The sequence below is a fragment of the Maylandia zebra genome, linkage group LG6, assembly GCF_041146795.1.
Source record: "Maylandia zebra isolate NMK-2024a linkage group LG6, Mzebra_GT3a, whole genome shotgun sequence".
NCBI classification, from domain to species: Eukaryota; Metazoa; Chordata; class Actinopteri; order Cichliformes; family Cichlidae; genus Maylandia; species Maylandia zebra.
Window position 1 is genome coordinate 19,075,221 of NC_135172.1, and position 27,946 is coordinate 19,103,166.

At 40.1% G+C, this 27,946-nt stretch overlaps 1 protein-coding gene across 2 annotated transcripts in view; it reads left to right on the forward strand.

Moving 5' to 3' along the window:
• Positions 1–27,946, forward strand: part of nr3c2 (nuclear receptor subfamily 3, group C, member 2) — an 87,870-nt gene that overhangs the window by 1,282 nt on the left and 58,642 nt on the right. For both annotated transcript variants that reach the window (XM_004549322.3, XM_004549323.3), the window contains one exon: positions 687–2,513. In XM_004549322.3, the coding sequence (XP_004549379.1) occupies positions 706–2,513 (1,808 nt within the window). In that variant the 5' untranslated portion in view covers positions 687–705. The remainder of the gene's footprint in view (positions 1–686; positions 2,514–27,946) is intronic.

The window sequence follows — 27,946 nt, forward strand, 5'->3', positions numbered from 1 at the left end:
CACACAGGGAAGCCGCTCCGGCTGCCTAAAACAACAGTTCAAGTTGTGTCGCAGCAATGTTGTGGCTGCATGAGCGATAACTATTGAGTGACAGCTTTCGGGCCAATCCATGAATGGGGCCTGATGAAGCTGCTGGATTTCTGGCCGAGCTGGCCAATAGAGACGCAGTAGAGGTGGGAATAAAAAGAAAAAAAGCCCAGGCGACGTCACATACAGATAAATTAACCCTTGTGGTCTGGGTTTCTTTAAGTTATCGCTGCATTCCCTGTAGTGCGCCGATAAGGGGTTTGAATCATGTGTGAGAGGGAAATACTGTACAGATTTATTTTGGACTTTATTAGATTTAACTTGTTTAAAAAAATATGAGACACTTTAATCTTAAAAAATGTTGCACGTGTAAATAAAACAATCAAACAGGGGCTTCACACTCAGAAATCTTTCAGTTCCTCCACATTGTTTTTTTTTCTGCCTTGTTAGGTTTCACTTAAGTGCAACTTTTTATAAGCTATAAACAGGAGACTGATTAGATTTTAAAGGAAAATAAAATTGCATAATCCTTTAATATGTAACGTAATCTTACATAGTCTCTTTATCAGAAAGTAATACTCTTAAAAACCTTTGCCAACTATTGTAGCTCGACTGACCCTGTTTTTGTTTGTTTTTTGTCTGTTTGCCATGTTTACTAGGTAACTCAATGAGCCAGCAATGGAGACCAAAAGATACCAAAGTTTCTTTGATGGAAAGGACACAGAGAACAGATGGCCTCAGGTCCCTGGCACTATGGAGTACTGCTGCAGTACAGAGGATTCAAGTCTGACTGGCAGTGATATCCTGATGGACATAGTTAATGTCAACTGCCCTGCTGGAAGCCCGGCCACCGACTGCAAAGACAACAATACAAAAAAGCAGGAGCAGCCAATGCTGCAGCTCAGCCAGAACCAGCCATTTGTTCTCCCACACTTCAACAACTCACTCCTTGGTCATAAGCAGGAAATGGACTCCAAAGAGCTTTCCAAGACTGTGGCTGAGTCTATGGGCCTGTATATGAATGCTGCCAGGGAGGCAGATTTTGCTTTTAACCAGCAGGGAGCCAATACCAGCCCAGGAAAGCTGTATCCAGCATGTGGACGGCCTTTAGAGGAGAACCAATGTGGTCCCACAAAGAGCCCCAAATTGAAGCCATTTGGTTTCCAGCAGCCTAGCGCGACTCCCAGAGAATGCACCGCGGGGACCCCGGTTAGCTCAGCATCTATGCTGGCCTCTTCTCTGTCCTGCAGTCCCCAAACCTCCAGTGCCATTTCCAGCCCCGGAGGCAGCAACAATATGGTGTCGTCTACCACCAGTCCTCCTACGTGCTTTGCGCCTCTGTGCTCGTCTGTCAGTAGCCCTGTCAGCCAGACTTCGTGTGCTGCAACTCTAGCCAACATCAAGCGCAGGAATTCAGTCACATGTAGCCCTGTGGAGTCCAGCACCGTGGGCTCACCGCCACTCACCAGCCCGCTCAATGTCATGAGGTCTCCCATGTCCAGTCCTCAGAGCATGAGTAGTGTGAGATCCCCTCCATCCTGCAGCACTACATGTAACATTAGGTCCTCTGTCTCAAGCCCAACAGCTGGCAGCTGCTCTAGCAAAACCACCAACAACTGCAACACAGCAATGCCCTCCATCTCCAGTCCGGCCACAGCAGGCAACATGACTGCCAGCAGCCCACAGAACCCCTCCTCTGGTGGGTTTCCTGTGTCCAGTCCTGCTGACGGACTGGGTCTGGTGCAGAATGACACGAGCAGCCCGGAAGCAGGGCTGACCAGAGAAACGGACTTCAAGAATTTCGAGTTCCCTAAAGTAGAGATGGTAGACGGGGAGGTGTTCAATGTCGGCTTAGATCAGATGGGGATGGTTAAGTACATAAAGAACGAGCCTGGGACTGACTTCAGGAGCATGTGTTTAGGCAGCTCCAAATGTAACGCGAGCAACACGCCCTTTATCACGCAGATTAAGAGTGAGCCAAACAAAAGTGAGGGATGTATGAATCAACAGCCCTACGGTGAGCAGTCACCATCGATTGGCCTCTTCTCTGCGTCTGAGACCACTTATCTGTCCCTGAGGAATAACATTGATGAATACAGTCTTTCCGGTATCTTAGGACCCCCTGTCTCCTCTGTGAATGGGAACTATGAGTCTGATGTGTTCTCCAACAATGTCCTGTCTAAAGGGGTTAAGCAGGAAGCCACAGATGGCAGCTATTACCAAGAGAATAACAGCATGTCCACATCCGCCATTGTTGGAGTTAATTCCGGTGGACACTCATTCCATTACCAGATTGGAGCGCAAGGAACAATGTCTTTCACGCGGCACGATGTGAGGGACCAGACCAACCCTTTGTTGAATCTAATTTCACCCGTAACGGCGTTAATGGAGTCGTGGAAATCTCACCCGGGCATATCCCAGGGGTCTCTCGCAGCCAGAGGTGAAGGATATCCGGGTCAGAACTGCATCTCGGACGGCATGTCGAGGTAAGGAAGAAGAAGGTGTATTTAGGCAGTCTCTGTGTGTGCCTGTTTTGTGTAAATATCAAATCATGTTTGGGGTTTTTTTTCCCTTCAGTGTACCTGTATAATAGTATGCCACTCCAGAGTCTCCCATAGATGGAGAGCCAGTTTTTTGTTTAGTTTTTTTGTAATGGGACTCCTGTTGCACAGGGGATTTAGGGCGTTTGCTTTGAGAAGTGCAAAATAATAACAACAACAACAGGGCTTGGGAAAGGCAGCGGAATGCTGGCTGGGGGAACAGGAATTAAAGGATAGGGTCCAGGTCATTGTTGTAGCAGCATGTGACCACAACATCATCGTCTCTCTTCTTACAGGCCTGTGTTCTACTGTAAAACAGAGGCAAAGTTTGCTTCTTATCAGGGGCCTGTGTGTACGTACAATAACAAAATTTATTGGTCTGTTAACAGAAGTTCTAGCTGAGACCTTGTGTAATGCAAATATCTGCTTTTATGGGCCCTAGGCCTTTGGCAGCATTATAAATTATGAATGATTGATCACAGGCTTTGGTTGCCAAACTGATGAAATAAACAGTTGATTTTTGTGAGGGTGGTGGTGGAGGGGGTGGAACAAAACAAACAGGCCAAAGGGGGGAAAAAAATCTATAACAGCCGCCAATCTGACATAGTGGAACTTTGACACAGTTGTTGTGGTTCCAGTGTATTCTACTGTCCCGGCTGCATGTGAAGGAGGTGAATTATCAGCACGATTAATAATAGTGAATGTCACAACCGTAGGCCATAAAACACACGGTTGTGTTGCTGAAAATACATTGCTATATTCGCCTAACAGTGACGGATGCTGCTGTTTATTTACAGTAAGTCAAAGAATGGTTTGTGGTATATGGAGAATTTGCACGTATTATAAATGTTTTTAAATAACAGAGAGTGCCTCCTAGTGCTTTATAAAATACACTTTGCTATAATCTATTTATGCTTGGGGATGTCATAAATTCACAGGTTTTATGAGCTCGAGCAAAGACGCACTAAACAAAACCATAAATGACTTCCTGCTTACTTGGATCGCTTTTGATAAAAGTCAGACGCTTGCTGTAAAATAAGTGCAGCACTGTATCCGAGCCTCCGCTGGGATTTTGATGTACATTGCTTTGCTATGTTTGACTGATCATGCCAAGTCCAAGCTGAGCTCGGGCCGAGATGTTGCACAGAACCCCGTAATGGACATGTATTAGATCAAAAGTTTTCTTGATTGAATTAATAAAAAAAAAAAAACCAAACGAAAAAAAAACCCCTCTGCAGATCTTTTTGATTTCTCGGCCGTTTTCTATCATTTTCTTCAGCTCAGTTACTATTGTTCAGATGGGAGGGAAATTATTTTAGAAAAAGCTGGCATAATAAAGTGCTTGATCACTGGATATTCAATTAGGTCATCACTAGAAGTATGATTTACTGCAGAATATAAATGTAATCTATAAAATTGCTACTGCTTCTAAGGGGTTGATTGTTCTGTTTAGAATTTACCTTAAAAAGAGAGGTGTCAAACACAAGGTGAGCGGGCCAGAACAGGCTCGTGAAAGGGTCCGCCGGAAGTGAAAATCGTGGAGAAGGAGAGCAGCATTTTTCAGTGCGCTTTGCACCAGGAAGTATTCTGTCTGCAGCTCGTTAAGATAGGCTCATGTTATGGGAGTGATTGTCTGGACTGTTAATTTAATCTGAGACAAAGATCTGAAACATCATCGTTTTTACAGCCTGCTTACTGACAAAGACGTTACCCTTAGCCAGCCATACGCCTTCAGGGGAAGGTGGTTAAGGCAAAGAGCCGTGCCGACGCTGGTGTTTTGTTTCTAATGAATGTAATCCGACTGATGTGGAAAAACAGAAAAAAAGGTTGAAATTGCACTTAAATTTCTTAAGATTCCTTAAAATTCTGCTCATCTTCTGTTGTGTAAACGGAGGGTTCATTAAACATGAATAGTTAGTCCATGCACACTGAAAGAAATATAACACTTAAATCAAATTAGGCTGCATGTGGTCTGTGATCTACAATGGGTTTGACACCCCTGTATTAAAAGTTTATGTACTTATAATAACCATCATTCAGTGACACAAGATAACCCGATGAATTCCTTTTAACCTTGTTCACAAAAAATGTTTTTGTCTTGGTGTAATTTTTGTCCTTTTATGTGTTAAACATAGATAGCAAGCACTCTGTGCTCTGTGCCTGCCCTTGTGTGTATCTGTGACAGTGTTTATTTCTCTTTCATCTAAAACATTTGGCCTGATTATCATATCAAAATTACACGCTTTCTCCCGTTTGACGCGCTTTTCAGCTTCATACGTACACACTTGCCTAGAAAGTAGATACTGCGTCTGCTTGTTTGTGCATGTGCTATAACAAGGCTTGCAGCTCTGAGGAGACTGATACAGCCCGGTTACCTTGGAGGCGACCCATATGGCAGGAGCCAAAGCGATGTTGACGGGATCACTGCCACCTTGGTCCTAATGAGATCCAGCTTAGCCCTAATGTCAGACAGGATGACAGTACGAGGTGGGCCACATGGCAGGCAGTCAGGCAGACAGGGAAGCAGACAGATGCAAATATACATGTGTACATACAATACATGCACGCACGCACACACACGCACGCATACTGTATACATACACATGTGTATATATATATATATATATATATATATATATATATATATATATATATGCATTAGGCAGAAGGCAAGACTGCGTTTTTTCTTCAGAGGTTACTGCCTTCTTTCAGTTTCCTGTTGTACTACTGGTGCTGCATTGATTGACAGCTATACTTAGGCATAAACACAGGCTTAGTGTATCCTGCCTGAAATTTGAAAGAGCACTGCGGGAAAATCTGTGGTACCGTCCAGCTTTGGACTGACTGCATGGTACCCGGGCCCAATATTTCATAGGCAAAAATGTTACGTAACCATTAAAAAGCACAACTAAAACTCTTTGATCCGCTGAAGCCTTGGATGACAGAGTGTTAAATCCCTTGGCTCTTTTTTTTCTCACTTTGGTTTCCTCTGTAAATGGTTTTAATTAAAAATGGCTGCTCATCTGAGCAGTCTGGATTACTTTGTGCAAAATGTTTTAACTTAGATTCAGAACAGAGGAGGAAGGGGGAAAAAGGAGTCCTGGAATATTTGTATTTGTGTGATGTTTAATTTAAACCTAATGCTAGGATAAAGTAGAATGGAATCTTGCATGTTATTAGAAGCTTGAATGCAGAGATGTTCATTTAATATATGTGTTATAAATGTATCATTTCTGTATTTGATTTTTTTGAGGAAAAAAAATAGTGCGCTGCAGTTTTGAAGATATATAAATATGGTAATGATCATAAAATGACCTACATTAGGGCTCTGGATTATGTTTGCTCACAGCCTAAATCTCCAAATCTCTTTTCACCCTATTTAGGGCATTTTTGTGTTGGTTTTCACAGCAATTTTTCACCACATAGAATTTCTCTAAAACTTGTCAGTGCTAACCTTATAATTTCATAATCCAACAACTCGAAGCCAACAATGCTTTTTTCAATTTAAATAAGCCCTTCCTGAAACTTGTAGCTTTCAGCCCAGCAACAGGAAAGTTGCCCAGCGCTGACAGACACTTTCATTTGTTTTAAACTCGCAGCCGGTTTCTATAGATTAAATGAGAGCACGTCGTGAAGAGGCACCGGATTCGAGCAAGGAGAAGGCTTCACGCTGGACTCTGGCCAACTCTCAATGTTCTGCAGAGGGATGAAAAGGCATACTCCTGAGAGCACGCTAATAAGGCTTTAATTGTATGTTCCTCCACTAAATTAATGGATGGAAATGATTTGATTAATTCAGACACTGCTGGATACTAATATCCAATTAAACCCCAACACCAGGCATGCACAGGGGCTCCCGGTGCATTATGGGTTCCTGACTGTGAAGCGGACAGCTGTTTCTTTGGGTTGTGAAAAAGGACGTTACAGGTGAAGGTGCTGGGGAATGGCTTCGGCTCTCACGTGTCTGCCCAGCAGACATAACAGTGTGGCAGAGATATTGTCTTTTGTTGCGCGCAAGCGTTTTAATTATATGCACTCTCATGTGTGCCGGTGAATATTTAATTATATTGTAGTAATTAAGTGAAGACTATGATCATTTAATTGTGCTGGATATCATTTAAACCACTTATTCTGGCAAACTTCAAGGAGCAAGTTCAGATTTCTGGAGTATTCGTGTTGCTCTTCTTCTATTGTGTAATAAAATGTAATGAATGTCAGGCTGCTTTAGAAAAACTCTCTTAATCTTGAGTGTGTACGAGTTCTTGTTAACTACGTCTCAAGTGCAGCCCTGATACTCATCGAGCGTGAGTGCTGTTTTATGCGCTCGTGAGCAAGATGAGATTTATCATATTTATATATGTATATATGCGTGTAACTAGCACATAATAGCATAGTAGAACTTTTTAACTAATACACTGGTTTTAGCTTTATGAGGATTGAAGACATCATGTTGTCATGCAGATTTTAGTTGTCACGTGTAGACAAAATCTATTAATAAATAAATAAAGAACGAACTAGATCTAAAACTATAACTAATGATGTCAAAATAATAGATATGTATATTTGTAGCATGTATCTACATATGTCTGGTGCTTTAGGAAGAGACTGGTGAAATGTTTCCCCGACACTGTGTAACCAGCTGTTAACAGCCCACTATAAAGGGGCTCTCAAAGGATGTTGGGAAAATGATACGCGCTATTTATTTAGAAGAAAATGAAGCTACATTACGTAAAACCAATTTAGTCAAAATGTGTTAGCCACAGCGCTGGCACGGCATACAGAATAATCCTTAAATAAAAAGACAGGTAGACAGCTTATCCTCTACAATCGAGTTACACGTGTTTTAAATGAAGTTAAATGCTGCACGTAAAATAAAGTAAAGTACAGTATGCTAAAATGCACAAGCACATCCGTGTACGGGGCTTTCTGTCTTCTTGGCTTCAGTGCAGCATTTAACTAAACCAGTCCTGCCGAGCACTCGTCACACTGAGCACAGAATAAAGTAAGGACAGTCTAAATAGGTTTAGATTTTCAGCCCGTGAATCGTATTGATAAAATAAAGCAGTGGGATACCGCGGCTTGTAGATGCAAAATGGATTTTCAGTGTAATAAGATTTGTTAAGTCAAATCAAAATGTAGATCTCACAAATACAAATCAACACAGTGTTACTGCCTGAAACTTTTTGTGACCTCATCATACGTATTTAAATTTTTATCCCCTTTTATTTTGAATTGATGTAAAAACAGATGCATTGAAATGCATTAAAATAAAATAACATTAATGTCTAGAAAAAATGAAAAAAACAAAACGTTTGCAGAAACACACAAATTAATGAACACGCAGAGACCACAAGGATCCAGTTCTTTCAGGTCTTTTCTGTCTTCTGGGTAGCCCAGCACTGGTTGGTGTGGGTGGATTGGAAGCTGTGTAAAGCAGAGTCGAGAGGCAGCATTCAAGGTATGAATAGTAAGAGCTGGTCCAAGTGGTGAATTCAGCTGTCTACAGTTCTTAGAGTCTAAAAATGTATCCTTAAAAGTGACGGTAAAAGCTCTCCGTGAGGCGTTTCGGCTCAGGAAAACCTGTAAAGAGCAGTGAAAATGTATTTTATGGAACTTAGGAGTTTGTACGACTATGAATGTACATATTTTTTGTATAGTAACCTGTGTTTGTGATGTTGTTGGCCTTTTCTCTGTGTAACAGTTAACCGTTTTATGGGCTTATGCTTGGAAGCAGTTTTGTTCTTTTCAAAACAGAATTTCAGCATTGCGGATATCCTCAGTTCAGTCAGATGTTCATGGTGTTGTTTAGCCAGTGTGTTCATTTAGGTTATAAGACAATGAGTGTAAGTTTTGAATAATCATCACCAAGCTTTTCCTGATTGATTAGGTATCACTCAAGCAATTGGATCACAATTATTTAGGCATTTTGAGGACATTAAATTATCACCAACTTGACTTGGCAGTAGTGTTTGCAATTTTAGTACCATCACAGCCAACTATTGCTGTGCTGCAGTTGCTCTCAGCTATTAACTGTCCCTGGTGTGGTCTTTCAGGCTGTGTGAACCATGTTTACAGCAGCAGCAGCAGCAGCGGGCCACTCTTTTCCACAAAAAACTGATAGACCAACTGGTTTCTCAGGAGCAATGAGCAGACACATAAAGTAATCCACATATCTCGTTGGGTGTGGCTGTATACCCAAACAGAGCTGAAAGGGCGTAAATGTTGAGATTTCTCATATCAAACAAAAGCTCATTTGTTTGATATGTCTGCATTTGCTGGATAATCTGGTAGTTTTTGCTAAGAGGTTCACCACAACAACTTTATAAGGTGATAATATGTCGGTGTTATGTTTATGGCTTGTCGTGCTGCCCAAACTGTATTTATGGTGCTTTAAGGGGGAAGTAATGGTCACCATTAAAATGTAAAGAGGCATATTCTCACCTCTGTCAGCTCTACTTTCACTTCTACGAGATTTGGTGTTGCAAGCATCTCTGTCCAACGCTCTGTTTCCATTACTTCCTTTACTGTTACTTCTCCAACACAGTAACGCTGAATTCATTTGCCGGAAGAGCAAAATTACATTAGCTAAGAGTTTAGCTATTTTTCCTTGGCTATAAAATAATCTTAAAAACAGCTCTAAATCGGGTACAGATGTGATCAGAATATCGCCCCTTATTTTAACAAGCATAGCCATGAGGATAAAGTGAAAGCCAGTTTTCTTTCCCAGCTTTTATGAATGGATATGTTTTTTACCTTGTGCTACCAGAGTGTAGGAGTAGATGCCTACAGTGGATGTAATCTTTTTAAAAGAACCCAGATGATACTGTTTAGCACAATGGTCGGATGCTTTTGTTGCACAGAAAAGAAATCATGTTAAAAGTTCCCACTCAGCCTCTCCCACACACAGCCATGAAGGCGCGCACACACACACATACAAGCACACAACGCTGTCGCCATGGTCGCCAACAGCAAGAACAACAGCACACATTCTAGGCCGGACTTGACACTCCAATAAAAGTGTGGTTACTGCTGGCCAAGGCTCCTGGGATTTCAATGCTTGTCTTGTCCTCACTTGAACTTCTTCCTGAAACACAGTCTGGTGACAGAGGGCCAGATTTCCACTAGGCCGGTCCTGTAGTTGGAGATCTACTCTCTATTACCTACCGCTGACATTCCCTTCTTTTGTTGAGGTTATTAACAAACTGCATAAAGGAGGTGGAAACTAAATACCGGAGCTGCAACAAAGCATAGTGCATGCTTCTGTGTGTTGCCCTGATTTCTGTGGCGTGCTGCTGTGTGAGGTGCTGTGGCCGTCTTTTGTGCACCAAGTACTTTGTTTACCTAGCATGCAAGAAGTCTCAATGATTTCTCACAAGTGCTCTTGAACATCTCCTGAGTCATGAGCCTTGTGGGTCAGTTTGGCGATTTAGTCATACACCGCAGCTAGAGGAAAATATGCGCATATTAAATCACAAATTATAGAGATTAACCGCTCATAAGAGCCTATTGCTATTGTCATAAATAAAGAAAGTACCTCTTGTTGATCTAAATGCAAGGTGATGTCTCTTTCACTGGCTGGATATTATTCATTCAGCGCTATAAAAACCAATTAGATCTATATTTCATTTTTGGTGGAGAGGATGCAGAGAGAATCCATTTCGATTCACTCTCTCAGCATATAATTGTGTTCCTCTTGTATCCTGATATATTTGACTAAGCAAACAAGGCATGCCTTTATCATTCATGTTTAATTAGAGCTTGCCCAAGTATTCGTGCCAGAGTGCTTACGTTTAAGCCTGGTGTTTGTCTTGTCACTTTCTCCATGGAAGGGATGCCATGAAGGAAGACACTTCCAAAAAATGTTAATTGTTCAGCTTGCTTGAAAGGTTCCCAAAGTAGGTCATGCATAGTTGGCTCAAATAAACCAAAGGAACTGCGTTTGTGTGTTGTTGTTGTTGTTGGTGAGGGGGGGGCTTCTGGGCGTTTTACATAACACTTTCATTCTTCCCTGAATAAAACACACACACACGAACATAGACACTCATACAAGGTGCATCCACTTTTACATCAGCAGAACCCGTGATTCAGACAAGTGTGACTGTGACTTAAAACCATAACTTTGTCGATTTTACATTCACAAATACAAATGCGAAAAATCTGAGTAGGCTGCGAGCACTGATCGATTTCCTGAATCAAAAATTGTAACAAGTTGAACTTGAGCCTCTTCAGTGAGATATTAGTTTAGTCTTGTTTTCACTCTAGATTTATTTATATTTTACTGCTAAGGAGATGTTCTTGTAATTCTTTAGAAGTGGTCTTGAGCAGTAGTTCTCCAGGCTTTCTCAAGCCCTTTCAAAGTTTTCTGTGGATCCTTGTCCACTTTCTAATTCACTTTCAGTCCAATTCTTGTACCCGGACATTTTCAGTGGAATCATTTCAGCATCTATTGTACCTCAAGGGATGAACAGATCTTGTGTCTATACATAACAAGCAACTTAACAACAAACCAATTTTTAAATTGTATTTTAGGCTCTTTGTTCCCACCAGCGTTCCACAAAAACACAAGTTTGTTCCAGATTTTGTTGAATCTATGAAAAACACAGTTTGACGGGCATAAAATTGTATTTGTGCACAAACAAGTTGATTTCCAAGACCCATTGGCTTCAAATTTGATGTATCTTGGCTGGGCATGCCTTGTGTCCTTAAAAATCTTGAGGAAACTGAACAAGTGGAAGACAAAAGGAAAGTTGGCAGGCCTAGAAAACAATCTACAGCAAGGGGGAGGAACTCCAGGTCTCGAGGGCTGGTGTCCTGCAGGTTTTAGATCTCACCTGGGCCAACATACCTGAATTAAATGAGTAGTTCATTACCAGGCCTCTGGAGAACTTCGGGGCATGTTTGGGAGGTCATTTAGTCATTTAAATCGGCTGTGTTGGATCAAGGACACATCTAAAACCTGCAGGACACCGGCCCTCAAGTTGCCCACCCCTGATCTACAGCATATAAACAGCTTGTGTAATTCCTGTCCTTAACAATAAAAAGTTCATCAAAAAACCTGATACATGACCCAAGAGATGAATATGCCCTTTCAGTTAATCCATATATCTTTCACTGAAGCATCATCAGAAATGGTCTCAGTGGAAGGACGCCTGTAAAGAAGCCATTCTTAAGAGAGGGCGGCGATGAAAGACTGAGGTACAACAGTGAGTCTCTACATTCATCTGTAAATGACAGTAGAGGCTCTGTAATGGTTTGGAGCTGCATTTCAGCCAGTGCTTTGGGGGATTTCGTCAAATTTTATTGAATAATTATCCACAAAAAGTGCCATCAAATTTTGATCCACCATGCAGAGCCAACTGTAAAGTATTTTAATTGGCAACAGCTTCATTATTCAGCATGACAATGATCCCAAACACACTGCCAGTTCAGTAAAAGCATACCTGGATATAAAAACACACAGTCATGGACTGGCCTCCCCAGAACCTGGACAATAACATGATCTAATCAATGTGGGATCATCTTGACGGAAAACAGAACAAAAGGCAGCCAAAATCCAAAGAATAGCTTTGAATCTCCTTCAAGAAGCCTGGAAACTAGTCCTGAAGACTACTTAAAGAAGTTAGAAGACAGCTTTCCTGAGAGAGTTCAGCCTGTACCGAATAAAGGTGGTGATACCAAATATTACATTACAAGGTTGTTAGAATTGTACACTCTGTTTTTGCCTTCGATACTGTTACTTCCTTCTATGTTTTCATGTGTTTCAATAAGCACTGCAACTATTTCTCATTTCCTAGAAAAACATTAAAAAAATGAGAACTGGCTCAAGAGTTTATCAAAGTAACTTTAATAGCAAATAATATTAAATCGTGTGAAGCACTGAACTATTTAACAAACTACTACCTATCTAGCAGTGTAGCTACTAGTAACTAGTCGTGTTCACACTTGTGAAGCTTTAAAATGGCTGCCATCATGACCTAGAAAAACATGTTTAGTGGGTACCCCGGGCTTCCTGCTTTGCTGTGGGATAAAAAACATTAAATGATTTGTGCGTGTCCTCTGTCAAGCATTTAGAAGAATCCATATGAGACGGTCCCACAAAACCCCTGTGATTGAGGATGGGGCAGCTTCCTGTGATACACTGACCCAGAAAGTAAAAGGAAGCTTCCGAGGATCAAGTGGCAGCTCAGAGAAAAGATACTATATTATAACTGAACCTGTTGCTAAAGAGAGAATTCACTAGTCTGCTGCTGCAAAGGGGTAAACATGTTTGTCAGGAAGTGTAATATGAGCCTGGTTTTCTGTAGAGGAGAGAAGAAAAGCCATAATTGAAGGGATATTAAAGGGTCAGCGTTCAAATTACAGACACACGAAAACAAAACAAAAACTTTTCTTTCTCTTTTTTTTTCATGACCTTGGGTTGTGTCTAGTCATGCAGAAAGTATTAGTTTCATTTGTCTAGGTATTGAATTCGTTTTCATTGCCATACCTGTCGACCTTCCTGTTTTGCCTATGAGTAACCTGTATTTTTTTTAACTTCTCCTCCACCATCCTCCCATATTTTCCCATATTTGTTTAAAAAACAGAAGAAAAATTTAAAAAGCCCAGCCCGTTTGATGTGTTTGTTACGACACATTTCGCTGTGGTGTAACAAGAAGAAAAAGCAGGGCGGCCCTGCAAACTTTCAGGCCTTTGTTTTCTGGCAGTATGGGTGTGAAGGCAGGTGCAGGAGAAAAAATGGTTATTATCTCTTCTAACTCACAATTTAGTAACAATTCTTGACTCAAGTCATAAAATGTATCCATTTAAATATCTATATTTTTGTACTTCTGGTGTTATTTCTGCCATTAAAAAATGTCATTATATTAGCATGAATACGTCTGAATGTTATAGTGAATCTCAAAACATATTTACTTACCTCCAGCAGTACTGAAATCTTCTTACTAGATAAAGCTGGTTGTTTATCTATCTTTTATTTTAATGAATAGTGGATGTTATAGTCACTAGAATGTGTTTGAATGCGGTTGAGTGTTTAGGAAAAACAATTAAGACACTGTTGATTTAGCATAAACTCCGCAGCTCTGGAAAATCCTCTGATCTTACTGTTCTCCTGGTAGATTTTACTGCACTGTACCTGGCATAGACAAACATGCCACTGTTCTGTGTCTGCATTTTCTTCTGCTTGCCTCCCTCTGACTTGGCTAGGACCGTCTGTTTCCCTGTAACAAAGTCAGTCTGGGGCTGTTTTGGGTTTCGACTGTTAAGCAGTAGCTTTCTTTTTTATTCACATTCTTGCTCAGCTGCTGGACCTTGGATAAAATGAAAGAAGCTGACTCACCACCATACCGTAATGTCGGACTATTAAGAGTAGAGCTGGGCGATATGAGATTTTTTTCATATCACGATATGTTTTTTTCATTTCAGGCGATAACGATATCTATCACGATATAAGCCAAATAACTATATTTGTAAGATTTAAATGTGCCGTTGCTCACAAGTAAAATGTGAAATAATCAACAGCTTGTTTTTATTTAAATATTTATTTCCCATAATAAGTTCAACAGGGTAGATGTACTTAAGGAACATGAGACTTTTTCAGATAAATAAAGGCAAATATTGCAAACTACACAAAAGGCAGCCGCTAAAGCGTTTAAGTTTCAAAATAGAACAAACGAAACAGACTAAATTGTCAATTCCACTTAGAAACAAAATATTAATTCTAAAAATAAATCTTAGTTTGTTTTACAGAAGAACAGACAAAACTGACTAACTTTTGTCAATATCAAATAAACTGAGAACTAAAAGGAAATTCTCAATCTCTCCTTGTTGTATAGCTGAGCTTTTCAAACAGTTTTAACAGTTACTTTAGTCTGACAAAAGCCGAATGACGAATTAGCGCTTCCAGTCAGAGACTGAGGCTACGTCCACACGTACACGGGTATTTTTGAAAACGGAGATTTTCCGTTTTCGTTTTAAAAAATAATCCCGTCTACACATAAAGGGAGAAATGAAGGAAAACGCTGCTATGAACATGCCAAAGCTGCAGGTGGCGCTAGATTCCTAACCGTGCAGAAATGTTGGCCAATCAGAAGTCTAGAAGCCTCGGTGGGAAAAAGTAAACAAAGCTGGGGCATAGAAGCAGAACCGAGTCGTATGTGTGGACGGACAGTAACTGTGTATATGTAAGCATTTAAACACTGCAGAGAGTACAATTAACAGTAACAGTATTGTAGAAGTTCATTTCACCGAAACAATAACGTGGCGCACAGTGTGACGCATGCACCAGTTTATTGTATTTCCAGACTTGCTTTCGGCACAATTTACAGTGCACGCTACTCTGTTTTTTGTCAGACTTGAAATAGCCGAAATACCTTCACACTACGGAACTTCTATGGCTCTTCTGTTCGACAATCTCTCCGGCATTGGAACCATCATCTGTTTTCTCTTCGGTCACGCTCGGTTGATTTTTCTAGTCGGCACACTCATTTCCTCCATTACGCGCTGGCTCCATTACCCGCTGGCTGCTTCCCAAACAAACACAGGTGCGGCTTGGCACTTGTGCTGTACGTAACAAGTCACGCGACGTGACGCTGCGGCTGTGATTGGTTCGGCTCTGCGCTACTTAATTTGGATTGGCTGACCCTTTTTTTTTTTTTTTTTTTTTTAAAAGAGGACAAGAGCGGCGAGGTCTATCGCGATAGCTTAATTTCTCTATCGAGTAAAAGTTATATCGCGATACATATCGTTATCGTTCTATCGCCCAGCTCTAATTAAGAGACGCAAAAGGGTGGAATGTCACATTCATAACTTAATTTTTTAGTTTGTCTGACCACATGGATACTTTCCAAAAGACTGATATCTACTTTATTGTGGTTAAAATGTGAGATTGGCATTAAGATAATAAAAGAGACACAGTGTAAGATGTGATGTAAAGCACGAGTCAGGTTATTGAGTTTATTCATTCCGACTAGTTGCCAACACTTGATCTCTCATGCAATATGCAGTGTTGGGTAAGTTACTTTAAATTAGCAACTTAGTTACATTACTAGTTACTTCCATCAAAAGTAACTCAGTTACTTCAAGTTACTCGTTACTTTCAAAGTAACTAGTTACTAGGGAAAGTAACTTTGATTTTACTCAGACTTCTCTTGTTAATCTGTTGCTAACTGGATACCCACCAAGAGTGCCAGTCTTCTAGCTTGCTTACTTGCCACAAGTGCACTGTGCCACCTACCAAAGGAAAAAATAATGTGCATATTTCCACGAGAGAAATCCCACGCCTGGACCGTCGTTGACCGCCGCCAGGATTCTAGCCTACGTCACAGCATCATGTGCGCTTTTTACATCCAACACAAAAACTGCAGTCGTGGTGCTTTTGATTGTACTCTGAAATTCTGCCTTCCGAATAGGAAGATGTAGGTAACACCAGACTGCAGATGAGCTGCATACAGGGCTGGACTGGGACAAAAAATCAGCCCGGGCATTGTGACTAGAGACCGGCCCACCATTATAGGAAAAATCATGAAGCCTTTGAATGAAAACAAACGCTGTTGTGACAGTGATGTACACTGTTTTGATGGTATATATGTATCAATCTATCAATCGTTTGTTGTAAGACTCAGATAATTATTTATTAAAAGCGAGACATTTTAAATGAGAATAAGAAAGTATTTCTTTGTGCCCCCCTTTCCCTGTTAATGCCCTACCTGGCCCCCTGGCAACACTTTGCTAGATCCGCCCCTGCACAGTTACCAGCTGTCAGCTACTTAGAAAAGGATCCTGGTGTTACTTGTCTCTCAGAAACAGTTCATAACTTCTCTTCAACTCATTCATGTCACCTAAAGGGTAAACCTGTTTCTCCATCACAGCTCTGATGATTCAGTAAGGACATCTCCTGGTTTCATCTTCATGTTTCCCTCTCACCAGATATACAAACCGATATCATGACCAGCAGTTTTACAGCTGTGGCTCCAGCAAACATCAGCTGATACTAGAAATTAATATTAAATAAATTCTAGCTGATCAAGCTTAAACGTGCTGCTGTTGTTTAGCGCGACATCCGCTGGTTTCCCCGTTCTGGCGCAAAGTGGACGATAAACAAACAAGAGAGAAAAGCCGATCAGCTGATCAGTTTCATGATTGTAGTAGAAACAGGAGAGGGAGGGGAGAGAATGAGAGAAGAGGCAGCTGTGCAGCAAAGACACAGAATAACTTCAGCTTTGTGTCTTTTTCATTGTAGCTTAAGTCCGGGACAAACTGTTCCTTTTCACCTCAATACGAAACGCGTAATAATTTCTCTGCATACGAGACGATTCCGTTTTTTAGGGAACGGCAACTCTAATAATTAACCGTATGAACAAAATAAAGTTCAACATCAGTAACATAGCACCCACCCAGCTGTATAGAAACCCCGTCATGCTAGCTAGCACGCAGTATGAAAAAGTCAGTACAACGAAAATAAACTCCAACTAAACCTGGTTTATATCTGACCCAGATAGACTGCAGGTCATAACTTCTTACCTGAAGTTCAGTTCACCTGACACTCGGCTGCTTCGGGTCTCTCCTCTTGCCTCCCCTTTCTCTCATCCACCTGCTGGCCTCTACCACTTGCTAATGTTACTGAATCTGTGGAAGCTCCGCGACAGCCACCACACGAAGTAACGAATAACGAGCCTATCTAAATCCCAGTAACGAGTAACGCGTTCCTGATTTTGGCATAATAACTAGTTACCGTGCTCGTTACCACAATAATAACGTAGTTACTGTAACGTGTTACTTAATAACGCGTTAGTCCCAACACTGGTAATATGTACATTGAAGTTGATCGTACAGCCTGAGACTGTCAAATCCTTTGTGGCAATGATTGCAGCCTTTTAGGTGTGTTGTTGTTTTCCGAGCAACAGCCCTGCATTCAGCTACAAGGATGTACTGTATCCCTGGATTGCAGAAAGTAAGCATTGTCTGTGAGAGTAGGCACACTTTATAATTAGAAATGAAGACTGATTAAATTAAGGCTATGCTAACTCAGACTGGTAAAGCCTCACATTAGTTTTTACTAAAATTTGAACTGGATTGTTTTTTCTTTTACCCCAATCTACAATCTAAGATGGTTCACTACCAGCATGCATAGAGGGAATTTTGATGAATCACACTGTCAATATGGGCATCACCATAAAATATTGTTTTTCTCATTATGAATTTGTAATCCTAATGTTGCAAGCTGTTGCAGAATAAATGACTGTGCAAATGAGCTTTTGAGCTACACTTATGGCACTTGGAGTGCATACAGTGTCTCGGTGTGCATTCACTATTGTATAATTTAATACCTTATGTGTTGGATGGTCAGAAATCATTGTTGCATTCGGCTGGCAAGTTTACATTTTAAACCTTCTTTCATTGTGCCGGTGCATTGTCCTCTCACACAACGCAAAGCTAATGCTGAAAGGTGACAGTGAATTGCCATTTCAGCACAATTTGTATATAGAAGAGGGAACGAAAGACCAGTTGTCATTGAATGCATTTAGTTTTTTCTGGGTTGTCTGCGAAGAAGGATCTTATCCTATGATTGTTGCTTACATGCCTGAAGTTCTTTCTTCATTCCAGTATTATTACTCACACTTGTTTCACTGCCTCGATGCTGGTGCGATGCTGTGTTGTTTTAACTACCTTTGCAGTGGTATGTTTGATGAGTTGATAAGATGACTGTCTACCTGAGCATGTCTAAAATAGAAACACAACTGCAGAAAAAGGAAGATGAGGAAATTATGAAAAGTGATGACCTACTTTTTCATATGACCTGCTGCATACAGGTTAACCTTGGTCAATAGTGAGGCGGGAAATTACATTGAGTTTATAATAGCACGAGGCAAATGACTACACTTCAAAGTATGTATGTCAGTGTTTGCACAAAGAATTAAAATTACTCTCAGAAAAGGTCAGATTTTTATGCCGTGAATTTACTTTTATGGAGAGCCATTGAAAAAAGCCTAAGAAATATTTCTTCCCTTTAGGTTGAATAACAAACCATGAACACATTTGTCTGCTGAAGCTTCCATTAAACTTTGTTCAAATAAGGCTACTGTGTTCTCATTGCCAACATACAGAGATAGTTTGTAGGGGTGGGGGGAAAAAATCGATACTGTGTAGTATCGTGATATTTTGTTTGCTAATAATGTATCGATACAGGGACAGCAGAAATCGATATTTTGTTACAAAAAAGTTTTTGTGGACTGCAAAATGCTCTGACTTCAGAGTTGATCCTTTTTCTGAGCAAGAATCCTGACATTCCTTCACTGTCCAAATGTGTTTAACTTTTTTTATGGCACCAATAAACATGACAGTTTACTTATTTTAATTTAAGACATGTTTTATTTTAATTAAGTTTAAAACTTTTTTATTTAATGTAAAATTATATTTTGTTTTAATTTACTTTCAAATTCTTCAGTTGCTGAAGGGGCTGCATAGTTTTCATATTGCATAGTTCAGAATAGCTATAATTGTACCAGATGGTTGCATTCAGTTAAGTTGGACTAGACTGTAATACAAACCGTTCAGTTTGTCAACAATAAAACTGACTGAAATGAGAGAAAGACTGAGTGCGAGACTTTGATATTAGATAAAATGAATATTGATAAAGTTTACCTTGATGTACAGAATCTGAATATCGCAAAATATTTTTTAAAAATTGCAATAATATCGTATCGTGCGTTAAGTATTGTGATAATATCGTATCGTGGGATGTATGGTGATTCCCACCTGTACTACTTTGTGCATGTTTTAAAATTGAAACTGGAGTTGCTGGTTTTTAATGTTGAATGAATGTGTTTCACTAATCGTAATGGATTTTTTAAACTTGATTTTATTACATAAAAATCCTATCACATTGGCAGTATGCAGTGGCCAAATTTTAGCACTCTACCGTTTTTTTTTTTTGATAACATGTTGAAAATTCAATTCCAAAACTGAGGTGAGTACTGAAATGTGAATATTCTGCACCGGTGTGATTTTTAAGAATAATACCATCACCGATATTTGGTGATTTAAAAACCTAATTTATTGGTCAATGTTTTTTTGTATGTTTTATTACTTATGATTAGGGCTATTCGATATAACTTTAAAAAAAAACAAACACCCAGCACGCGGTTTATCCTTCAAGCTCGGGTCCTCTACCAGAGGCCTGGGAGCTTGAGGGTCCTGCGCAGTATCTAGCTGTTCCCAGGACTGCGCTCTATATATATATATATATATATATATATATATATATATATATATATATATATATATATATATATATATACACATTGTCATTAGCAACAATGACGGTAAAACCATCGCGTATCCACTTGTTTATTTTCCACATAAACCTTTCACAATAAAGCTCATGATCCTGTTGAGACTTTTCAAAATAAACTGAATACGTGAAAGAGTCTGCAGAGTGTTTACGGATGTGAAGCAAAAAAGAGCTGTCAGGTGCTAAAAAATAATCCTTAGACTCAAACGTTAGAACGGGCTTTCCCCCGCAGCACACTGTGTAATAAACACAAAGAAAACGGCGGCTGTTACAACTTATGTCTAAAAATGCATCCTTTAATGCATCGGTTAAAACACTCGACTCCACGTACATGACGCCCAGCTGGAAACACTTCCTGCAAGTCGAGCTGCCCGAGATTCACAGAATTTACAGAAAACGGAATATTTTTGTGATTTATATCGTTATTGGGACGTCTTATATTGAGATATGAGATTTTGGTCATATTGCACAGCCCTACTTATGATACTTTACTAAGATAACATGGCAATGCATTTTAATTAGTTTTTATTGTAAGTGCAAACAATTGTACTTAAACAACTGTGCTTAAACGAGATATACAGTATGACTATTGCACGTTGTTGTGTTTGTGGCGTTCCAACCATGTCTTGCCAGAGAGCCCTCTAGTGGGCAAACTATGCAGCATCAACGCTTTTAACATGATTGAAGGGTGTTTCTTCTTTTCTTCTTTCTTTTTTTAAATTTGTATTTATCAGGTGTTTTAAATACATTTACTGATATATTGGCAAATAGCTTAAATCAGCCAATTATATTACCCAGCCAATATCAGCCTCACGTTTTAGAGGAGGAAACTTAACATAAACCATTTTTATACTTAAACTTCAGGCAGTTTGGAAAATCAGGTCAGGACATCATACAGAGTTGCCCTCCCCACATGTAGCACAGACCAGGAGATAGCCTGTGGCAGATGCGTTCTCACTGCTAAAAATATTGCTGGATGTTAACCTTGGTAGCGCAAGCAGGGGGCAGGACACACAGCTATGAATTACCGGTTTTATTCCCACTCAGGATGATCCGTGCCAGCTAGTATTTGATTTGGGGGGAAAAATAAGACTGATCATAGCGAAACAGCCCAAATTGTGCAAAATCCAATAGGCAAAGTTCAATATAGTCATTTGAAATATTGTATATAAGAGCCATTTGAAACTGGTGCTTACATTCAGTAAACTAAACTTAAAAGTTGCTTAAGTGTGTGGCTTCTTTTTGGGGTGCATAACGCTGCACACGGGCAACGTCAAGTTAGTTTGCTGAGCATGGCTAATGTTAGCATTGCAGGCACCAGCAGCCTTGGTTATATCCCAGTTCCCTCTGACACAGCCTACACACAACGGTCAATTTTCCACATCCAAGTGCTGGAGAACCACATTGGTTAGCGGGGCTGTCATCTGTCTCACTTCACTTCTTGCTTGTTTACAACTTCCTGTCAGCGGGAGAGAGAGGTGTGCTGATGTGTGCCAGGGCTACAAGTTCACTGGCATTGCACGTTACTAAGTATTTTAACAAAGTAGTTAAACGTGGAGTCACATACATGCCTCGTATATTATGAAAACAGTGTACTGGGGTGATGGTGGGATGGAGACAGTCGACCATCTGATCTAAGTTGTACTCTTGTATTCTTCTTTAATGTTGAGTAATGGTGAGAAAAGTTCAGGGTTTTTTTTCCCTTAATGCTGTCCTGATTTGTCCTCGTGACCTACTGTTCACTTAATCCAGCATTAGCGCGAATGAAACAGCCACTTTACCACTGAGGAAACAAACTATCCACAGCTCCATTTACGTAAGAATAAGACTGTTGCTGGGAACAAAATCAGCGTTGATCAAATCACTGAAAGTAGTGGTGAAAAATTAACAGAACAGCGCAATTAAAAAACGCTGAATGAGTCCTCGTTTATAGTCAAATACAGAACAGAGATTAAAATAAGTAACTTTATGATTATTATCAGTAGGTGCCACGAGCCCAATACAAATTGCTAACAATGTAGAGCAGCGTGTGCCTCGTATATTAAATATTTCACGTCTGTAGACTAGCAGGTGCTGTCACATTAGGTACAGGTCCCATTTATTTGTTGTTTTATTCTCCTGGCCCTGCTATGAGTTATTAGAGCTCCCATCTGTGGGTTGTATTAGAAAAGTTATATCGACAGCATGGCATTGTTTTCCCTGTGTGAACAGAGCTCCATGCTCATTTCATGAAATATGAATTAAGGGACAAACAGTCAGAAGTGTTCAAGGGGCGATTTCCCCTTAGCGATTACACTGGAGAGGTGCCAAAAAAACTAAACAGGGGAAAATTACCATACTATACCAAGACAGGAAGAACCTGAAAGTACGACACTTGATGCGTTTGCCACAGAGAGAGAAGGAGCGAGAAAAAAGAATATAGACTGAGGCGGAAAGAAGGAGAAGATTGTTGCACATTTTAATGTACTGCATCGTTTAAAGGGAGTTTTTCAGATTCTTAAGCAAAGAAATGTGACAGGTTTTTCCAAAAAGATGTGTGAGTAGTAGTGGTTAGGAAAGCAGGAAAGTTAGGAAGTTGTTGTGGAAGGATGGAAGATTTTTTTTTTTCTGAAAGAATTAAAGGAAACTTAAAAGTACATTTCAAAGAATTTTTTACAGCAGGGATAAAGTACAGTTAGGTTCATATATATTTTGACACTGAAACAAGTTTAGTAATTTTTTAATATGGAAACATATTTCAGTTGTAGTTATATAATGGACATGACCATTATATTAATAATGTGTAGGCTCTCAGCTTTCATTTCAGGGTATTCACAATCAAACTGGATGAAGGGTTTAGGACCAAAAGTAGTTGGACAATTGACTCAAAAGCTATTTCATAGGCAGCTGTGGGCAATTCCTTTGTTACTTCATTATCAATTAAGCAGATAAAAGACCTGGAGTTGATTGGCGGTATGGTGCTTGCATTTGGAAGATTTTGCTGTGAACAGAAAACATGCGGTCAAAGGAGCAGGTGAAACGAGCCATCCTTCAGGTGTGAAAACAGAAAAACCCATCTGACAAATTGCTACAATATTAGGAGTGGCAAAATCTACATTTTGATACAGTCTGAGAAAAAAAACAAAGAAAACACTGGTGAACGACAACAGTGGTGGATGATCGCAGAATCATTTCCACCGTGAAGAGAAACCGCTTCACAACACTCTCCAGGAGGCAGGCGTATTGATATCCAAGTCTACCTTAAAGAGAAGACTGCATGAAAGTAAAACAGAGGGTTCACTGCAAGATGCAAGCCACTCGTAAGCCCGAAGAATAGAAAGGCTGGATTGAACTTTGCTAAAAAAAAACACCTACAAAAGCCGGCACAGTTCTGGAAAACATTCTTTGGACAGATGAAACAAAGATCCACATCTACCAGAATGATGGCAAGAAAAAGTATGGAGAAGGTGTGGGACGGCTCATTTCACAGTTTGAAGACTAAACTTCAGACAGAAAGTATTAGAAATGAACATTTTATTTTCAGTTATCTAATTTGTCCGATTACTTTTAAGCCCCTGAATTGAAGGGATTGTGTTTGTTGCAATCTTTTTGTTCAGCCCACTGAATTAAAGCTGAAAGCCTGCACTTGAACTGCATCTGAGTTGTTTCAATTAAAATTCATTGTGGTAATGTAAAGAACCAAAATGAGGGAAAAGTTGTCTCTGTCCAAACATATATGGACCTAACTGAATGCAACTGCACATTAACTATTGTTTTTTTTAATTGTTTTTAAGGCCTCCCCTCTCGATCATGTGCCCTAGTACTGATTCATATAATCAGTGCGCACGATTATTCGGTTTCAGACCCCGACTCAGCACTCACCCCCATTTACAGTCCACTTCCACGGCAAAATGCTGAGTCAAACCCGCTGCGATTAATGGTGTTGAAAATGAGGGCATGTCACATATGTTGCCACGTTCGAAGATGCAGTGGCCTCAGCAGAGATGGCCCGAAGGCTCAATCACTGTACCGCCTGCTGTGTATACAATCTCATCATGAAGTATCTTCTACGTGTTGAAATGATTTGAATTCAAGGTTTTTTTCTTTTTTTTGCCACAATTTTCGTTTGCGCCAGTAAGGCAGTTATCTCATTGTCACGTTTGTGTGCGCCTCTCTGTCCTCCTGTGGTCTAATTTACATTTGATAGTACTGCACAAAGGCACTATCAAATGGATTTGGAGATGGATTTCAGTTCACATCTGTCTAATGGATTCTAACAAGTGGTCAGACAGGATTTGATAAAAAAAAACACACATCACAAAACAATCTGACAATTTTGGACCCCTCTTTTTTTGTCTCTTTGTGGCATTTAACAAACATCTGTGGGCTGCATGATTTAGTTATTTCCCCTCAGTGGTCTCCCTTTGGTTTTGGTCCCCTTGTGGCTCCCTTTTGGGGTGTGCACACACCATCAGACACACATAAATAAATGCACACTTGTAAACAACCACATCTGCTTAGCGGACATGTTAATATTTCAGTGTTGCTTCTCAGTTTTGTGCTCTTTTATATTGTATCCTGAGAGAACAAATGTAGTTTGTAAAAGATTCTTAAGATTTTTTTTTTTTTGGTGAGTGATGCAATTGAGAATTTTCTGGAAGCAGAGTGTTATCTAGTGCTCGCAGGGTTTGGCATTGGTAGGAAGGGAATATGGCTGAGGTAATTATTCGGACATTAGGAAGCCAACGCGATCACAGAAATGTAGGTAAACGTCTGTGCCGGAGTTGCTAACAAATCCTGTGGTGTAACCGTTAGATCACAGGATTCAAATGATGCTGAACCTTTATTTAGTAACATCTACACAAACATAAGAGCAGAACCTAGAACTCGAGAGCAATGTCTGACCAAGGTCTCAAAGCTCCATCAAACACAGTGAATGCACGACAACGGGCTTCTTTTTTTAGATGGCTTCGATCTATTTTGAGAGATGGGTAATGATACAGGACAGATACTGAAGGACATTCAAACCTGTCAACTCCTCTTTCTTCACACCTCATTGGGCAGAGGGAAGATGGCATTGATGAAAGGTCGCGGTGACTCTGATTAAAAGGGAATATATTCAGCTAAAGCTCGGACAGCGCGGGGTAGTTTCTACTCTCTGTCTATTGATGGATCGGGTAATTGATCCGATCTGTCTTCGCAGAGCTGAGCTCTCTCTGCCTCCAGCATCAGTTAACCCTGCAGTGTATTAAAGTCAGATTAGGCTCTTCAACATAAAGGAGTGTGCCAAGGGGAGCGCTGCTGCACCTTCACGTGCGCAAACACACCTGTACTCCACAGGATGAGGAAGAAGTAAGCCAGATTATCTGAAGAATACAAACAATCTAATGGATAGCAAGTTATTTCTCCATGACATTCATTTTCCAAAATTAGGATTTGCAGTTACAGTAATACCTGCTGAACAGACACTAGAAAAAAAAAAGCATGAAATTGTACTTTTTGTAGCTCTCATGTTACCTCGCTTTCTGAGTAGCTAAATTAATGTACTTATGTTTTTCTATGCTGATCTTATGTTGTTTTATTGTGATGTTTTTTGCACCTCTGTAACACTGGCATAACACTCTGCATTACTGAGAAAAGGGAGGTGTTATGCGAACATGGTTTAACTTATAGCATACTATCACTTTGCAGGCATATGACACAAAGAAGGTGCAAAAAAATGCAGGAAATTATGCTCAAATGAAGCTTCTACAAAAGTAAAGAAGCTGAGCGACACTTTAGGTGGAAGAAATAAAAAGTTTAATGGTTCTTTTCTGGGATCTACACACGTCTAGGATCTGTTAGAGGGTGCTTTGGAATTTCTGGGGCAAATGATTAATATGCACTACATCTCATTTACATAAAACCTTTTTTTTTTCTCAGCAAATAAGGTCTTATTTTACATCCAGTGTTAGTATTTTGTCCTCATTTTTTTAAGATATCACCACCAACCCCCATGGTGCCCTGGGAAAGAGTACCTTCTCTATCACTGCTATACATTTTTTCATCCAAATACGTTATATTTTCTGTGGGCTTTATTTACATTGCACACTGTCAATATTGGTGGGTAGAATATAAATACAATGGATTTGCTTCACAACAGAAATTTGGTAATGTTAAAGAAAAGTAATGCAGATTAAAGACTGGTATTAAATTGTAGTGGTAAAAAAATATATAATAGCATTATAAAATTATACTACTTATGATATTGCCCATTGCCCATACACCTTGATAGTAATGGGTTGAAAATTTTTCCCCTTCAAAATTGCCTGAATCCTTTGTGGCACAGCTTCAACAAAGTGCTGGAAACAGAGATTTTGGTCCACATTTAAGTGATAGCATCACACAGTTGCAGCATATTTGTCAGCTGCACATTCATTATTCATTCAACCACATCCCAAAGGTGCTTTACTGGGTGACTGTGGAGTACAGTGAACTCATTGCCATGTTCAAGAATACAATTTGAGATGATCTGAGCTTTGCGACATGGCAGATTATCTTGCTAGAAGCAGGCATCAGAAAATGTGCACACTGTGGCCAAAGGGGTGGACTTGGTCAGCAACAATACTCAGGTAGGCTGTGACCCTTGAACGATCCTTAGTTGGTTTCAAGGCGCCAAAGTGTGCTAAGAAAATACCTCCCACACCAGAATCGATCCATGCATACATGTTGTTTATGTCAAATTCGGACCCGTTCATCTGAATAGAAAAACAGAATCAGGGGGCATTTTTCTAGCTTCCCGTTCCTAAGTGACAGGATTGCTGCCTGGTGTGGTCTTCTGCTGCTGTAGTCCATCTGCTTCAAGATTCGACATTTGCATCCAGAGATGCACCTCTGCATACCCAGGTTGTAAGAAGTGATTATTTGAGTTACTGTATCCTTACAAAAAGACAGAACTGCTGCTCACTGAATATTCTCTCTTTTCTCTGTAAACCCCAGAGATGTGCAGAAAAATCCCAGAAGATCAGCAGCTTCTGAAATACTCAGACCAGCCCGTCTGGCACCATCAACCACATTTAAAGTCACCATTACCTTCCTCACACATGCTAAAACTCTGGTTAAGCTTCAGGAGGTTGTCTTAACCTCTCTTATGCCCAAATCATTGGATTTCTGCTATGCAGTTGACTGATTAGATATTTGCATTAACAAGCAGTAAAACAGAACTGCACGGCGAGCGTTTGCATGCAGGAGGGAATCAGCCTAAATTAAAGCTCGTTCAAAAACGTGAAATAAGTCCTCCTTTGTCATTTATTATGAGAGCCACATAAAACTTAAGTACTGAAATAACTTTAAAAACGTGTCTCACTTAATTCACAACAGTGCCTTTCGAAGGATATATAGCCTAATTTAAAGTGAAAAGAAAATGAAGAGGAGCAGAAAAATGGATAGAAACTGATGAAGTGCTGCACAGGGATGGACAGATACTGATCAGAGAGACAAAAGAGCAGTGGGTAAGGGCATTTGTAAGTCCCCTTTTAATTTATTCCATATTGTTGAGATTTCAGCCTGAAAAAATACCAATAAAGTACCCCACATGACCATAAGTAATCCTCACATATCAACCCACATGTCAGTAAACGTATCCCCGTGTTTTTAATTATGTAAAAATTGATTTACTCAGGAAATGCATGTACCTAATAGTAATGATTGCAGTTGCTAAAATGAGACATGGGTCTGAAAATAGCAAAATAGTATGAATAAGTTGCTTTGTCCTTGTGCTACATGAGAAGCACCATTAGAGAAAGCATTAAGGCCATGTACAGTATGCTGTTTATTTTAAACAGCAAGAGGAAATACCCTTTACAGTGGATGCCTGAAGGGAGAAAGGAATGTAAGGCAAACAAAGTCTCTTGCCCTTCCTGTCATCCTTTCCTTCTGGCTCGTAGCCAGAGACTTGCCACTAAGTTTATGCATCAGACTTGAATTTTAAACATTAAACAGCCCGGCTTGCTGCAGCTCAAGGGGAGGCACCGAAGACCAAGATTTAGCTTTCCTTTGACATTTTGAAGTGAAACGAACATCCACGTCTGAGCAGAGACGGTAGCTCGCTATTGTTAACAAGATATTTTAATGA